The sequence below is a fragment of the Oryzias latipes genome, chromosome 23 (genome assembly GCF_053564925.1).
Source record: "Oryzias latipes strain Hd-rR chromosome 23, Olatipes_Hd-rR_3.1".
Classification (NCBI taxonomy): Eukaryota; Metazoa; Chordata; class Actinopteri; order Beloniformes; family Adrianichthyidae; genus Oryzias; species Oryzias latipes.
The window spans coordinates 2207949-2226024 of NC_136259.1; the positions used below are offsets into that span (position 1 = coordinate 2207949).

Below are 18076 nucleotides of genomic sequence, written 5' to 3' on the forward strand. Positions count from 1 at the left end.
TTTTATTCACTTTTTAGCTTTGGGCCACTAACTTAGCAGCTGCTTAAAGTCACGTCAAGACAGGCAGACGTGGTGAACAGAATCCAAAGTAAAACCTTCTTCAGTATCTGAGAATAAACCAAACAGAAATAACATAAGTTAGCGTATTTATTTTTTTCTTCCTGCGGACCGGTACCGGTCCACAGCCCAGGGGTTGGGGGCCACTGCCTCAAGGCGTTCCTTCATTGGATCTATTCTCAAATAGATTAAGAGTTCTTTTAACTATGATTGACTGTTTTTAACAGAACTCACAAAACTTCACAACAGTTTGAATAGAGAAATACTGTTTTATTTATATATGCATCACCACCATTAGAAACTGAACATGGAGGTCAAAGTGGCAGAATGTGGTGGAGCAGCATAAATCAGGTTTGGACCCATAACCCGTCACTGAGGTCTGCGTATGATGTGTTTCTAACAAACATGCATCCAAGTGTGTGGGGCACTGGTACTGTTTGTCACAGTTTTACCGTCAACACTTTAACATTGGAGCTTTAGGTCCAGTTATGCAATGAGCGTAATGCCAACGGATTCTGAAGAAGAGAAGAGCAGCTTTTTGTGCTGATGTGTAACTTTTTATTAGTCAAGAGTTTCCCCTTTCAACGGAAAGCAGCTGATTCTAAAATGGAGAAAATCTGTTGGCAGTACGTAAATGACGTAAACACGTCACAGTAGTAAAGTGTTTGCACAATTAATAGAAACCGACTGATTCTGATGTAGGGTCTGAAATTACTGGAAACACTGGAGAGACTGTCTTTTTATTTGTCCTTGTAACTAATGTTTGTGGTGTGGTATGTTTAAGTCATGTTTTTATTTTGTTCTTTTATTCTTATCCTTTTAACCTATTTACTGTATTTCTTATTACCTATTGTTATTTTTCATATACTGCTTCTTAACTTGTGTGTTCTTGACACTTTGCCTTTTTTATGTAGTGGGTCTGTGTAGTCCTTTTTACTGATTGGACTTTAAGTCTGGAATAAATTCTATCCATCCATCCATCCATCCATCAATCCATACAGTCATGTTGCATATTTGTGAGGAGCTGCTTTTGTCCATTTCAGAATCCGTTGGAATTCGGTTAATTGTATAAACCGTTGAAGAGGTACATTAGTTTGAATCAAGTGTGTTATTTGGCGAAAGCGCAGCTATTAAAGGGTTTAGCACACTGTAGGCCAAAGAAAAGCACAATTAAAACTATTTAGTACAAAACTGCAGTTTATTTTCATTTACAGAAAATATGCCAGAAAACAGGCCTCAAAGTGGGAGAAACTATTATTATAGAGTTCTAAATATGCAATTGGTAGGACGACCCAGTCCTCCAAGAGCCAGGGGGAGGGGGAACGAATCGGATATGCAAAACAGGCAATGTAAACTAACTGACAGTCGTGACACACACATGCAAAGTAGACCTGCAAAATAAATCGCAAATTTATCGTCATCGCGACATCAAGCTGTGCAATACGGATATTGCAAAAGATGGCAAAAATTGCAATAAATGGTTACCTTAAATGTGGTGAAACAACCTTATGGCAGCTTGAAGTGTTTAACGAATCAAATAAATCCCTTTATGCATTTGACCACTCGGACGGACGCCTTTTATAATAGATGTTTGCTTCCTATGTAGACGAGGGTCATTTGGAGCATATTTTCAATGACTTTGACACCTATAAACTGTTGCAGCCAAATGGAAGTGATGTTTTTGGTTATTTTGCTCTTTTTTCCTGTATCGCACCTGAAATCGCCATGGCTATATTGATCACTAATATCGTGTGTTTTCCTCATATTGCGCAGCAAAGCAACTGAGATGCACAGCAGACGGACCAGCGTAATATCAGGATAAGTGTATCGTGATGTATTGTCAAGACTAATGTAAGTTACAAGTACTTACGACATACAAATGATGCTGAATGATGTTGTGGTGTGGCGTCCCTATGCCGCACTCTAGTCATTAGTGAGGTGCTCCTTAATGATCACGCCTAAATGCTACACGTAAAGGTGTGCAGGTGTTATTCCTTTTGCTCTTAGGACAGTATTATTACTTTGGAGTTCAGTCCTTTCAAATGCCCATTTCTGAAGAACAATCCTGTCTGGCTTTGAGGTCCCCTAGGAAAGGTTTTTGTTGTTGTTTAAAATTTGGACTGTTGAGAGCGAAGGGATGATGGCAGCCAAACCAGATGTTGTTTTAGTGATTTTAGGCTCACCTGCTGTTCCCTCTGCTGGTCTAGACATCTCCCAGACGCTCATCACAAGCACCATTAGAAGTAGAGTTGCTTTGTTTTCGATCTGCATGTATCGTTCACTCATTCTGGAAAAGAGAAAAGTAACACAACATCACATTAACAAGGACCAGCAACGACCTTTTTCACTACTGATTTATGTAAAGGGGCAAAGATTTATTTATGACTAGGAGTAATTATGTCAGGATGTTAGCATTATGCTCTTCTAATTACTTTCTAATCAATGTAATATTTAAAATCCTAAATAATACAACAAACTATATTTATATTTTTTTCTCTCTTTCTTTTTTACTTTTGTTTTTGATGCTGGAATAAACCAATCGGACCAAAATTAATAATTCTTTTCAAACAAACCTTTATATTGATTACTATCACGGTAAGAAAATGTGTTTTTTACGCTGCCTCTAAATTATAGGTAAATTGAGGTTCATAATGAGAGAAGACTTGGAATACCGGACAACCGTCCCAAGAGACACCCAGAGACCACACAGAGACGTCCCCAGAGACCAAAGTGACTCCGAGAACAAAACAAGGACTCTTCCAGTGGGACATAAAAGAAGAACATGTGAAGAGCTGCATCCTCCCTCGACTCAGTGAAGAACAGAGTTTGGGCTAAGGTATGTAGGTACCATCTAGAGTGGAACTAAAGGGTGATTTATATTCTATAAGATGTCTGTACTGAATATAGACACATGTATATAATAACACTATAATAGTCATTTCTGAAATCAATCAAAAAAAGTCAAAAATGGTGAATCTAGACTTTCCTCAGGGATGTTCTGAACAGGGGAACCGGGTGAGACAAAGAGGTTTGTAGAGCGATCATCCACCTTCCAGTACGAAAAAAGCATCTGAGCTCTAATGAAAGAAGATTAGAAACAAAACTTTCAACTCTTTTAACTAGAAATGTGCGTATCTCAATCAGAAACTGCAACTTCAAACAACAAATTCAGGAGCCGGAGGTCGTTTTTTAGACAGTTTTTAACAAAACACCAACCATGTCATACGTGAATAAATAAAACTACAAAAAGGCGATGGTGAACTGAACATTTTCCTGGAATAAAGTTGGGGGATTTCCTCCAAAGAAAATCCTACCTATCTCCCCCCGTCCTTCCTGATCCAACAACACCTTTGTTTGCGCCTTGAATCTGTCGCTTTAACCCTTGTTTTTTTAAATCAAAGAACTGAGTGGACAGAAGGAGAAGACCCTCTGTGACACCAGAGAGCTCAACGGTTCTCCAGCAGAGAGGAGATCAGACCACGGGGGCTAATCCGTCCCCCTACCGTCTCCCACACACTCCCTCCTGCTAATGAGTGGAGCCAAGGCCACACTGTATAAACCATCTGGCACGCCGTGTCGCCGCTGACAGGCGATGATCAGATTTCAAACAAGGCAGCGTGAGGATCCAGTAATTACTGGAAAGGGCCTGATATCACATGGCCGGAGCATACAGTGTTACAAGCTGCATTTACGCCTTATTTAGCACCTCTTTTGCTTCTGATCCACCTGCCACATTGACATATAGATTGCCTTAACCTCATCCGGGATCTCGGATGATTTGTGTAATTAAGTTTATTTTTGCCGAGCCAACATGACCTTTGTCAAGGTTTTGTTAGGTTTCCCAGAACCGCGCCGGCATCATAATGGAGTAACTCCTAAACAGCCAAGACAGCAGCCCCATGAGTGTGAATTCATGCCTCCAGCACCAACGGAGAAGACAGATTTGCCATGCACTTTGAAGAATTAAAGTAATAATGAAGAAGCCAAAATCCCAATCAAATCAAATCAAATTTGCACAATTTCATAGTCACTGGAAATGCAGCTATTGTCTCCCACGAAATAGGAAAGAAAAAAACTGGACCAAAACAAAAAAATGTAATCTCAAGAAGCTTATTATTATTAAATCTAATTTGAAATCATGCTTTATTAAATATCCAGGCTAAACATCTGCTTTTCTTGTCTTTGTTTCACTTAAAAACTGTTTTTGGTTTATATTTCGTCTTCCTGATCACCCAAACGTTGGTTAAAAAAGTCAACAACAAAAGCTTTTTTTCTGTTTAAAGCCGAATTGAAAATAAAAAAGTTTTTGAAAAGATGGTAACGCTTTATATTAAGATTCCTCAACAAGCTTTGTTAACACATTAACAAGCATTATAAATGAATTTATAGGGTGTTAGTAAGACATTCTGCAAAAAGAAAACTGCATTTGCATTTTTATTTATTCATCGATGCTGCACAAAGTAACATCCGAGAACACCACATCTTCATAAAATAGTAAAGTGTTCCGCTTTTACTCACGGATCTATTATGTTTATGGCCAAATCATTCAAACCGGGAACACGTGGTAACCTTGGACGACTGAAGCGTGTGCTTTTTCCCCTCAAACATCACGTTATCAGTGTGATGTCCACTGGGACGGACGTAGCCTCAGAATTGGAGGCTGGGCTGAAATGGTGGCCAGTTACCATCTCCAAGCAATTTACTTAAATGAGTTTGTGTGAAAAACGGGTCAGCAGCGCGGCAGCATCATTCGTTGGCTGCTGTGCACAGAGGCCCCTCGCTGTCCCCTATAGAGCGCACGCCGTCATCGCTGCGGCGGTTTCCCCAGCATCTGTTTCGCTCTCCGCCTTCTTCATCATCAGCCCTTAGATCCAAATGTCCCGTCCATGAAACAGTGAACTGCTTCCTTCACACCAGTGTTTTTAACTGTTTTGAACCCCTTTTTCCTTGATAAAAATCCCATGGGACGCCACCAACCAAAAATGTAAAAATAAAAAAAGAAACTCTGCAGTCTATATTAACAATATGGTCATTTTTATCAAAGTCTTTTGTGTGGATAAGATAGCTGTCAAATAAATGTATATAGACAACGCTGAGCACAATTTGGCAAAAGGATGAGTACAACATTTGTTTTTTCCTATTTTTGACAGTAATTTAACAGGAAATGTGATTATCAAGACAATGGAAAGACAACAAAGACAAATCATATTCAAAACACACGTTAAATGCAAAACCAAATGTTGGATATCAGTCTTTTTCCTGCAGAGTAGACAGTTATTTACCCCATAGTCTCTAATAAGAATCAAATAAGTCACAAAAAATGTCTTTAATGATCTTTTGGATCATTTGGATTCAGATCATTACTCGTTCTGATGTTTGGATCAACACAAAACGGATAAAGAACGCTCCTTTACAACACAAGTGTGTTTGAATGCGTAACACCTTTTGTGATAGCGTACACTGAAGGTGTGTTTTGGTGTTTAGCTGTTTCTCCGATGCCCAATGTCATTCCAGTGGAACCCGGGATTTTCCAACTAAAAACCAGGAGCAGCAGTCACTGCGCTGTGGGGGTGGGGGGTGGGGGGGTGGGGGGGGGGTCGAACGGTTTAAGGAATAAAAGAGAGCTCTGTTGTTTAAAGAATGATTTAAAGAAAGACCTGAACAACTAATCAAACTGCTTTTTGAACAGAAATTATGTAGCAACAATTTTTCAATCTCTTGTTTTGGATTAGAATTCTCTTTTTAGAAATTAAGTATAAAGAACCTTAAAAATGTATTTTTTTAAAGAAAATGTTCCAACAGGTGCTGTTTTTTTTTCTGCACTATAAATTACCGTCACAAGAACAGAAAGAAGGCTGGGTCCAAATGAAAAATGCGTCATCTAAATTTCAGCTATTTTAACCGTTCAGCTGTTCAAACGTTCAGCTCTTTCCGATTTTTCCAGCTATGACTTCTGCTCCTTCAGATCCTTGAACCTTTCTAGATTTTCCAGGATATCCAGGATCATTTCTGTATTTCTTTATTTTCTTTGCCAGTCATTACCCTTAAAGTTTCATTTACATTCAGCAATATAGCATTCAACACTGAACTTTCTTCTGGAAATGCAGCTCCTTCTAGTTACTATTGTAATCTCCAGGTTATTTCTGCCACCAACATAAATATACGTTTTATAACAGAGTTTCCTCTTTTTCATGAAGAGGTTAAAAACTGCTGATGGAAACGCTAAAGAAGGAGCCATCGAACACTTTCAGATGCATTAGAAAACCAACCTTTAGTATCTGAAGTTCCTTTTTGTAAACATTTCAAGCAGAATCTGTTCTCTCAGTGTCTATTGCCAGCTATTAAAATGTGTTTCTCCAGTCAGCAAAGGCTCTGACAGGTGACCCTGCTGTCTCTACCACATCTCGGTGTTGGTGTTCCAGTCGGAAAGCCTTTTTTCTTGACTCGGTCGTCGTCGTCATCTCAGCCTGCTGTTCACAGTCACATGGCTGCAGGCAAAACCACCAGAGCTGCCAACTAGCCTGTTTGCCTGGAAGCAACATGGCTGGTTCTGGAACCTATTTCTTTAAGATTATAACAGCTTAAAAACGTCCTTTTGCAGAGTTAATTTAAATAGTTTTAATGCACATTTACATCTATCACTAAAAATGTTGTAAAAAGTATGTAGGATTAGCCTGAGTTGTAAAATACATCATCATGAATAAACGATGAACAATAGAAATAATTCAGATTTCTTTTTTTTTTTCAAAGTAGTTTTTATGCACTTAGAACATCAAACTGCATTTCTGACTTTGTCTACAAGGGCTGTGAGTTTATTTTTAATTAGGTCTCATATTATTTTATGCATAATGTATGCACTTCCGCAGAAGAGGCCCCTCAGAAAAACACATAATGATATGTAGATGATGGCCAAGAGCAGCAAACATGAGATGTATAGCGAAGTGGGGAAGATGCAGACGAAAGGAAAGACTGCTGCTAAACCGGAATCGTTTGAGACAATCCACTTCCTGCTGGCAGAGTGGATTGGCCCTTTTCTACACTATGTGGGAAGGCAAGACACAGAAGTATCTTAATTAAGAAATATTACACGTTTATTTATTTGGTAGTTCAGATTTTACGCCATGACTGAGTTTTAGGGCCACCAAAACATTGTTTTTACGAGATTTAAAGTCGTAAATTCTCTAGATATGAAGTCATAAATTTACAAGTCCTTTTCTTGTAAATGTACGTACATTTTCATCCCTCTTTGTTGTTTTATGATGAAATGGGACGTTTCATCTGGAGGAGGGGGTGCGTGTAACACTGTTTACCTTCCGCTTTGGTCTTCTGACGTAAGGTGGCAAATGGACTTCTGGGTATGTGAATGGAATGGAACGGCTTCCTGTTTCAGTCCTTCAGAACGCTTTTTGGTATGTGTTTACGCAAACTTTGATGTTTTTAAGCTTATTTATAACCATCTAAATATTAAAACCATTTAAAAAAATGTCCTTTTTAGTATTGTATAAATACACAAAAAAACGTCTTGACACTCAAAGAAACGCAAAAAACCTTTTCCAAATAAATAAACAAAACATCTTTTTATCACAAATTCAACAGAAAAAGGGAAATCTTAGCTACTATCAGAAGTAATTATTTGTCGAGATTAAAGGTTTTTAAGGCTTTCAATGCCTGTCATCATTGGAAAATCCTGTATTTGAGGAAAAGTGAAGCTTATTTGGTTTAGTGAGAAAAGAAAGCCGAACACATGAATGAAATGGAGGAGTCAAAGCAGAGTCTGGCCTCTGTGCTGATTGTTGTCCCATTTGTGTCATTTATTTTGGTACTTTGATGGGCTTCTGCAGACCTGTCATATTTTCATTAGCGACTCTATCAACCTTGGCCTATTAATAGCAAATGTTGCTGGCAAAGAACAAAATGACGAGACAGAGAAACTTCCAGGACTTTCATCTTCCATGAGCAAACTGGTATTTTCAGGGCATTCAACAGGAATAATAATAATAATAATAATAATAATACTTTTTATTTAGAATGCGCTTTACATTTTAGGTAAAATTTCAAAGCGCTAAAATGAAGGCAGAATACTTAAATACTTAAAGATTTTTGAGTTTTTCCATTATTGCTGATAAAACGCACAAGACTTAAACAACTTTAAAGACTTTGTCTGTGCAGTTTGTTACCAATATGACCAGTTTCATCAGTTTATATGTTATCGTCCATAAAGCAATGCATATAAATACAGAGAAGACTACGGAAGCTAAAAACTCTACAGCACTGTAACTGGGAAAATGTCTGCATATGTAGCATTTACATATGGTTATGTTAAAGAGCCTATATCATGTAAAGTCACTGTTTTTGGCTTTTTATTGTTCCATAATGGTAGATCCTCTCGAAAAACAACTCCACAGTGATATTTTGCTCCATTCACGGATATCTGAGCACGACCTCCTCCCAACCCATGAAAACGTGTGGGTCCTCACATTATGATGACACAAAGTGAGGAACAGCCTCTTCCAGGAAGAGTCCGCCCCGTGCTAACACACCCACCCGCTTCTTCCGTGGTGCTAGCTGTGATTGGCTAAACGCTGGCAAAAGTTTGTTTTCGTGGGCAAAACACCGACACGCTGCCGAGGCCACATCTAGGTTTTTATTTTTATTTTTTTTCCGGTTCCGGGTTACAGCACGGACGCGTGTGACTCACGTCTACACAACTATCTTCAAGTGACTTAAAAGTTGATTTACCCCAAAAAAAAAGAGCTGACCATGGCCCCTAAGAAAATTCATGACTACGAAGACCTTAAAAGGATTCTTCATGATATTCAAGGTACGTTGTATCCTTTTATGGAACAAATGACCGCTAAGATAGCTCCTCTCGTGGAGCTAATGGAAGAGTTCTGGAGCCTCCGGGCTCAAAACGATCAAAGAGAAAACCGGGTCGACACTCTGGAGAAAAGACTGGAGGATGTGGAACAACAAGTAAGGATGAATAATGTCATTCTCACTGGAGTACTGATCAAACCTCGGGCAAAGCTAAATTCAGCTGGAGTTAGCATTGTTAATGCTAATAACGCTAGCAATGCTAGCAGTTCTTCTGAAACGGAGAGCAGTGGAGAGACTCTTGAACACCAAGTGGAATCATTTCTCACGTCTAAAGGGGATTTCCCTGGATCTAAATACCATCGAGACCTGCCACCTGCTCCACAGGAGAAAGGAGACGGATAAACCAGCGATCCTCATCAGGTTTGTGAATCAAAAACACAAGCTAGCTCTGATGGATCAAAGGAGGAATCTGAAGGGATCTGCTGCTTATCTGAACAACGATCTGACCAGAAGAAATGCTGAAATCTCCAAACATGCACAGCTTCTCAGGAAGCGTAAGCAGATTGAGAACACTTGGGTTAAAGGCTGCAGGATTTACGTCAAACCACTCGGTCCAGAGGACCGGTCCAAGGTTCTGGTTGTCAACACCATGAAGGATTTTGAGAAGTGTTTGAACACGGACGTCTGAAACAACATGGAGTAATAAATCAAAGAGCCAAATAATTTCAAGAAATATGACACGTGGATTCATCATTTTCTCCAAAATTCTGAAGTGACCCTGATTTTCAGCAAAGTTCTGACCTGCAGATAATTTGACCTCAACTTTCAGGGCCGCTGATATCAGCTGAAGAAGTATATGGACCTTAATCTAATGTCTGCAGACATAACAGCAAAGAGAACTATAAACGTTGTTTAAACCCAGAAGAACGGCTGTTAATCAGCAGAAAAAGCAATACTAATCTTGGACAATCGACAGATTATGGACCCTTTTTTATCTTATTTTATTTTCACAGCATTACCTTATTATAAAAAAAAAATGAAAAATAGCTTAATCAATTATTGAAAATGGTTAAATTGATTGATTTCTAATGATATTACTTCACTTGCTCCAAAAATTGAAACATTAATTCATGATTTTTTCTTAATGTAATTTTGCACATATTTTAACTTTGATATTTGAGCATTTATTGCTATTAAGATTTTTGAAACAGTGTTATGTCTATTTTACTAATATAGTATTATTTTAATCATATGAATGACTTTTATAAGTAACATAATCTACATATATTTTGAATAACTGATCTGCATTTGCCATGTTGATTTCTAAAATAGTTATTTTTGCATAACAATTAAGTAATTCATCTTTGTCATGTGCTTTATTGATATTTTAGGATTCTTAATCTTGTCTGATAAAAGCCAGGAACCGGATAATGATAAATCATGTAATAAAATGGTTACGGTAGAACAGGGGTGGGATTATATAAATTCACTTCCTTCCACTCCCTTTCAAGCAATATTTATTAATATGTCTAATCATCCTAAGTTTGATAGGTCATTGTATGAATGTGTAACTGATGATTGTGTTGTTTTTTTGTGTACTATTCTTATTTGATTGCTGGAAATAAACCATTTCCAAATCCAAAACGTCATGACTACACAAGGAGCGGAAGGCGGGGCCTCAGAGATTGTGTTACTTCAGGGTAAGAAAAGGGGCTTCAAAACAACGTATATCTCATAAAAATGTGTCCTTTAGTGTGCCAAAGGTAAGAAATGATCATATATATTTATATAGTTCACCCTGAAAGGCTTAGAAAATAGCGTAATACAGGCCCTTTAAAGTAAATTTTAGAGTTAAGTAAGGGTTAATGACCAATGAAGTGTACATTATCAGAAATGTATGCACGCCGTGAAAGCCAGAAGTGCGTTAATTTCTGCAAATGCACACTTCGTCGCCCAGTAACCCATTTACATCATGGTCAACCTGTCAATCAGGTTTTTAGTCCTTTATTCTGTTATTTTTTCGGTTAAGATCAATTTTTATTACAAAAAGTGGACTATTTGTTACGTGGAGCGGTGAAAGTTCAGCGATATAAAGCGATATATATGCTGATGATCACGATATGTTAAATAAAGCATCAGATCAGAGAGAAAGTTCTCCTCTTACTCCTTGTTTTTGTCCAGATGATGAAGCTAAAGGTTTTCTTTAAAAAAGCCGGTGTAGAACATTTAAGATATGTGACTGGAACTACTTTTTTAGGCATGCGGTTATCACTGTGGATTATCACTCTTCAATGCACACCCAGCAGCCAATCAGAATGAAGTATTCACCCAGACCATGGTATATAATCTATTAACGCCATTCATTAAGGGTGTAGTCAGATGCAACACTATGGGGGTTGACCTGTATGGGCTCTGAATTTTTGGCTAAAGTTGTCCTGGATTCCTTTTAGGTCAATGAACTGGATTGTTCAAAATGAACCGATATCGGCGACGAATCGTATCACCGACCCAGCACTCAAGTGCAAGGACCAGAACCCACACCACGGGGACACGGACTCCCCCAGGCTCAAATGTAATGTGATCCCCGGGTCTTAGTCTTGCCAGAGAACTCAGGGAGGGCCTGGTTCCCCCCACCAGAGAAGGGGTAGGGGACAGAAGATCTGAGGCCCCCCTTCCTCTTTATTTGTGTGTGTGTTGGAGTGAGTATTGTTGTGGGGTAAAGGGTGTGTGTACTAAGTGTGCAGTTAAAATTGGCGGGGGGGAACATTTGCTGCACCCCCCCCCCCCCCCACACACACACACACACACACACTTGTGTGCAATCAAAACCGGGACGGGAGGGGCCCGTACCCATGCAGCAACCACTGCCAAGTGGCTCCTCCCCCCGAGGTGCAGCGTTAGAAGTTTGGTAAAATACTTCTAAAACAAATCTACAGTGTTTGTACATTTGACAGAAAAAAGCTTTTGGAATATTTCACCGCATGGATTATGGGACACACACAAACGCCCTATCTTTAAAGTCGGCTTTATTGAAATTATGGGATCTAGTGAAACTTACAGCAGGGCTCATTACGTTTAAAGCCAGAAATAACTAACTACCAATCAACTTACAACAACAGAGATAGGAGTTACAACTTAAGAAATCAGCTGAGCAGAGCATTCGCACAACAAAAAAGACAATGTGCTCATCGATTTGTGGTGTGGATTTATGGAACGGACTGCATGAGGGTTTAAAACAAACCAATAGTTACCTGTCGTTGCGTAGAGAAGAGTCTGTGAGGAAACAGAAGAAGAACCTTTCACACCCAAAAATTAAGTCAAATCTGTCCAACACCCAAGGCCTTCAGCTTTTACCTGCCTGCTCAGCTGCTGGACAGAACAAGTTGAAAAAAAATACAGTTTTATTTCCAGACAGCAGCAGGAGTTCTACTGGATTTTTAGCAACAGTTGTTCCCACGTACTGCTCTGCATAAAAGGCTGTCACTGGCTCTGTAATGTTATGAAGATGCGGCTAATTAAACTGCAGACATGGTGGATCAAATGTATTACTATATTTAAAAAAATACCAGTTCTGAGAACTTTAAATGATTTGTAGCTCCCGCTTTGGGTAATGTTAAGAGAAAATGGATCCTACATGAAATCTAGTCAAAGAAAGTTTAAACGGACTGGAAATATTTGATAAAGAACGATATTTAATACGATAAAGTCACCGATTTATGAAAGATGTTACGCTCAAAAATGTAAATACAATTTCTACCACATGTTATCTGGTAGAAAAGACATAAAGAAGTGTCTTCCCATATGTAATGCCTTACTGATGAACTCCTATGTTTGACGACAATGTTCTTCTACTCACAAAGGGGTCAAAAACAAAGCCCTGTGGAACACCAGGGCAGGGAGAGGTCCTTATCCTGTCAGGACATTTTTGAACCCTTTAACACTGGAGCTGTCCACTACTGGAACTCTTCAACCGATCAATCAGCGTTTCTGTTTTCCGTTGTATGATTCTGTGTCAACATAGCTCTAGATCAGTGATCTCTGTGGGTAAAGATCGAAAATCTGCTTTTTATGAAAACTTTAATAAAAGGTTGGTGTAATAATTCAAAAAGATTCACGCTGAACGTGATTTATGCGTCAAATGTGCATCAGATGCCTCTATTTTGACGCGTATTCTCAAACCTAATGCTCCTAACGTCCGTGGGAGGAGCTACCGTCCGAAGCTCGACACAGATGCCAAAGCTTTGACTGTATATGTCGTTTAGCCCTCGTGCTATCCTATGGGGTCCAGATGACCCCACCCTTACATTGACCTGTTCTCCCTACCATGATAAAGGTGGAAAGATTTCATGTAATCCATGGACACCAGTGAAGATCACAAATCATTGAAGAAAAAAGGTTCAGAGCACTGTCTAGTGCCTCGGAGGCATGTTAACGTTGGGAGTGGGGTCATCTAGACCCCACAAGACAGCACAAGGGTTAAAATACATGGAAAAAATGGGTAATGGTGAGAAATCAGGTTCATTTATTTTGCAGAGTTCTAGAAAGAGTCTGTAACCACGTCTCTACGTCTGCGTTCATGACATCATTCAGAGGTTCTCCCGGTACGGCGAGCTGCACTGTCTGCTGCAGGAGCTGCAGCTGAATGACGGATGATTCCAGCACTACTTCCATCTAACCTTTTCCAGCTTCCATCAAGGGCAAAAGTAAAAATAAGAAAACAATTTGAGAAACGTTATATTATTGTCTTGATACAACTATCAAAAATATCCTTAAGTTCAGGAAAAGAAGGATCAGATTCTCCTCCGTGTTGGTTTTGGACTCCACCTGCTGATCGCGTCATCAACCCGTCCAAGCCAAAGCTGAGTTCCTGATTGGTCGATCCAAATCCTTCACCAGAGTTCAGATATTTAAACATTCATGCTGACAGTGTCTGTACATTGACTTAACATGGATGCCGTGTTCACACCGAATGGCGTTCAGTGTAAACCCAAATTGATTCTGATTTCTGACGCTTTGACGTCCAGAAAGGCGCCGTATTTTCACGCAAATGTATCTGTAAGCAGCTTTTCCCGTGGACTCTAAACTCTTCAGATGATTCCGTTTAAGTTGTAGTGAGAGGCGGAAGGCGAGTGTGTGTGTGTGTGTGTGTGTGTGTGTGTGTGTGTGTGTGTGTCGGGGGGGCTTTGCTGCTCTGTTTCTGCACTTAGATGGGACGCAGAGGATTACCCCCCCCCGCAGCACCACACCCATCTCTCCCCATCCGTCTGTGGACCGTGACGGACGCCGTCACCTCGCACGGCTGCAGGGAGGCGATGGCTTCGTGGCAGAACCGGCATCACTCACTCGGCAGAAACACAGATGTTGGCGTCTGACAGCCGAGGAGGGAGGCTCTCAACCCTGTCAAGTCAAACAAGGGAGTTTTCTCCCCGCCCCCCTTCCCGTCTACACTCTTTGTCAAGCGCTCTGTTAAGCATCTGCCACAAATCCTGCTCAGCTCGCTTCATAAACACGACATGACAGCTGTCAGGGCGGCACTGACACTGATGTATGAACTCTGGACTATAAAAGGAACCGTCTTTGGAGCGCCGTCGTCACGACCCTCTCATCAAACCCGTGTGCGGCAGCCTCCAGCAAAGACGCCGCAGAGCCGCACAATCCAAACTTAAGTGGCTCAGTCGGGCTCTGAAAGCCTTCCAGCACTTTTTTTTTGTGGCTATTTCTGGACGGCGGTCCATATTGGGTTCAGGAGGTATCAAGAGGAATGAAGCTGACAGTCTCCTCAATTTATCCACAGGCCGTTTAAAAACAAAAAAAGAAAGAGAGAATCAGCTTTACAACCGCATGGAGCTTAGGTGCTATAATTATGAGCTGGGGGGGCTTTCAGAAAACACAAACCAGGTGAAACCAATGGGGGGGACACTCTGCAGGAGCGAAGGCGGGGCCGACATCAGCGCCGTCACCCGACACCGATGCTGAGTGCCCTTTCGGAGAGTTAACCACCGGCGCGACCTTCCGCAACAGAACGCGGAGATGCTATCTGAGAGGCAGCTCTCGTCCCAAACCGCAACAGCCAAGCCGGCTCCATCTTGGTTTTTCTGTTGACTGAAAGCCCCTCACCTACCCCACCCCACCCCACCCCCTGCTTTTTACAGCCACCTCTTTCAAATAAAGTCCCACTCTGATCATCTTTGGATCCAAGCGTTCCCAGCGCTCTTTTAGGTATGATTGGGATTTTTAGCTAAAACCCAAAACCCTGTGCCGTTAGGACATAGCTTCTGCAGAGCGGCAGGAGGTTATTAGAAATTCGCCTTCGAGTTGTAGGCGAGACCGTTGGGACAAAGCATCCCCGCCCCCCTTCCCCTCTACGTTTCTGAGAGCTCAGAGGAGGAAGCTTGTGGCCCGCCCAGCATATTTTGTGTCTTCAGCCTGATGGATGAAGAACATCTAACAATAAAATAACAGAAACGTATTATTTGAAACAGCTGTGATTCACTGAAAACTAACTTCCAAGTTACTTTTCATTGTAAGACAATAAATCTTGACGAGTCGTCTGACTTTGAAAACATCTTATTTGAAGGAACATCTCTAAAAAAATTAACTTGTTTTTAATTTTACAAAACATTTGGAAGCAAAAGATTGATTTGTGACACTGAGTGGTCATGTTTCAAGAATCAAGTGCGTGATTTGGGAAACTGGAAAGTAAAAAAAAAATAAGTATAAACTTAGAAAGACAACTAAATGCTTATTTTAAGACTTCATTTTTCCAAAGACCAGAGCACTTTGCCTAAATGTGGGGATGGATACAGTCCTAAAAGAGCAAAACATTACAAATTCTTTTAAGAAATCTTAAAGAAATCTTTAAAGAATCTTTAATAAATTTGTCTCAGGACAAATTTGTTCATCTATTAGCAGATTTTGACACTAACAACACAAGAAAAACCTCTTAAATTCCACATTTTTAAACATGTTTGGCGTTTTCTCCAGCCGAACTAAACTGAACGTTAAAAAACTGCGGCATGAATCAAAGGCTTCGCTGAACAGCTGGATTCAGGGATTCATGGAATTTTTATGGTCACATCACCTCTATTTGACAGGCTTCTGACAGAAATTAGGAGTTAGATCCTGGCATTAGACAAAAATAAGATTATCAGATAGAAAAAGAACAGGATAAATCCAAACGATTAGACAGAAAATAAAAGGTAGGATTTGGTTATGCAGAAAATCTTCCACGTTTCCAGGTCAGACAGAGAACTTTATCCATTTATTCACAACACAAAAGGTTGTTAGGCTTTGTTTGGAGAAATAAGTGGCCCTGTAAGGTCATGAACTGCAGTGCGCATGTTTCTTTAGAAAAATGTGGCTTTGCATCCATTTAATTCAACTACAACAACAAAGACTTAAAAAATGAAAATACGTTTTAGAAAGGTCGAACATTCAGAGAGCAGGAAGAAGCAAAGATTGAAACGTTAAAATGTAGTTTGGAGATAACACTTGTCTGGCTACCTGTGTGTATTCCTGTGTTCAGTCAGCAAACGTATAATTAAGTGATTATACCATGGTCCGGTTGAATACTCGATTCTGATTGGCTGCTGGGTATGCGTTAAAACCTGATAACCGCACGGTGAAAAAAGAAGTTCCGGTCGGCTAGCTTAAATGATTTGTATCACTGCGCCGGCTTCTGTAAAACAACCTTTTGCTTCATCATCTGGGCAAAAACAAGCGGTAAGCGATTAACTTTCCCTCTGAATTGATGCTTTATTCAACCCATCGGGACGATGAGCATATATATATCGCCGAATCTTGACTGCAGCGGTGGTGCTGCGCGACGCGGATTATATGTTACGTGATGCGGCGCGATGCGCCGCATCACGTAACATATAGTACGCTGTTTATGAGAAAAGTGATCCAAATCGGAAAAAAAAACAAGAATTAAGGACTAAAACCTGGTTAATATGTATTGCTTTTGTAAGTGACCATGGTATAAGCGGGTTAATGGCCTTCGAAGTGTGCGGTTACTACTTCGCGTCGGACGGTTCAGGCTTCCACGGCGTGCGTTAAAAAGTAGTAACCGCACACTTCGTCTGCCATTATCTCTTACGTAATTAAGTATTACTTCATGTCACTACTGTCTAAAAAAAAACAACGATTTCTTTCCCCAAATTGAGCAAAAATGTGAAAATCGCCAAATTTCCCACTTTGCTACAAAATGTCCTGTGTCCATCCCATAATAATTCTAAATTTTTCTTTGGATACCCCCGACACGTGTGATTCGGCTTGGTTAGTGGATGGGGGGGGGGGAAATTAAGCCCCACAAGAGAGTGTGGGGGGAGGGGGGGATTTTTGCTCAAAGGCGAAGTAAGAAAAGAGATCTGGTCCCTGCTATCCGGGACTGCGGTGGAAACTCAACCATGAACAGTCCAGCTACCTCTGTTGAAGAACGATTAGTGGTTCCCAATACACAAAAAGCTCAGTCAGCAAACCGTTGCTTAAGCAATCAATTCATTTGATTTCTGTTTTTAAAAACTAAAATCTTATGCAAACGTTCAAAGTTTTGGTGCTAACCTTTTACCTTCTGCTTTTGCCCACCTTGGGTGCAGCTTTTGGTGCAGTTGGAGGTTGTTGCTGTCAGAACAAACGAGGCAAAGTGAATCCGACCATCAGTCTGTCGAACCTTGAAGAGAAATGTTTTCCTTCCTCAAATGAGCAACATTTGTTTAAATCGCACACACTTTGCTGCATCAGCGTTTGGGATGAATTTGGAAATTAGGTTTGTGGAAATCTTTCCCTGATAACTTGAAGTCCCAGGCGCAGTCCTTCAGATGCACACATATGTGCTGTTTCTGCTTTAAACATCCAGCTCCCGCCGGAGCGAGCTGTCAGAGGGGGGGGGGGGGGGGGGGGGGGGCTGTAAAACACAAGCTGTCCTGTGCAGAGCAAACACTTTTAATAGAGCAGACGGTCTCTCTGAGTGTTGAAAAACCATCTCCACATTATAAATTATTTATCAAGGCCTGTTTTGTTCACACATACACCTGCCTGAAGGCCATGATTGAACCCACATGAGCCTGACTCCAACTTTTAGTGCACATTGCTTTGCTTTGGAGAAGAACATGCATTTTTTTATAAAAGTGTATTTATGTAGATGACACCCCGTGTTTTCTCAATTATTTTTTAAAGATTTTAGCTTTGTTAAAAGTTTGGC

The 18076-nt window shown here is 40.3% G+C and overlaps 1 protein-coding gene and 1 long non-coding RNA gene across 5 annotated transcripts in view; one reads left to right on the plus strand and one right to left on the minus strand.

The window, feature by feature from the left end:
- The window catches only part of tafa2 (TAFA chemokine like family member 2), a 98177-nt gene that overhangs the window by 31757 nt on the left and 48344 nt on the right, over positions 1 to 18076 (minus strand). For 3 of the 4 annotated variants that reach the window (XM_023952222.2, XM_078941758.1, XM_078941757.1), the window contains one exon: positions 2241 to 2344. In XM_023952222.2, the coding sequence (XP_023807990.1) occupies positions 2241 to 2343 (103 nt within the window). In that variant the 5' untranslated portion in view covers position 2344. Of the gene's footprint in view, positions 1 to 2240; positions 2345 to 3371; positions 3604 to 18076 lie in introns of those variants that run through there. The other variant, XM_078941759.1, reaches the window with a different exon arrangement.
- On the plus strand, positions 2697 to 3111 carry LOC144989379 (uncharacterized). The gene is made up of 2 exons (XR_013653525.1): positions 2697 to 2893; positions 3049 to 3111. It is a non-coding gene; the product is annotated as an uncharacterized LOC144989379 (long non-coding RNA).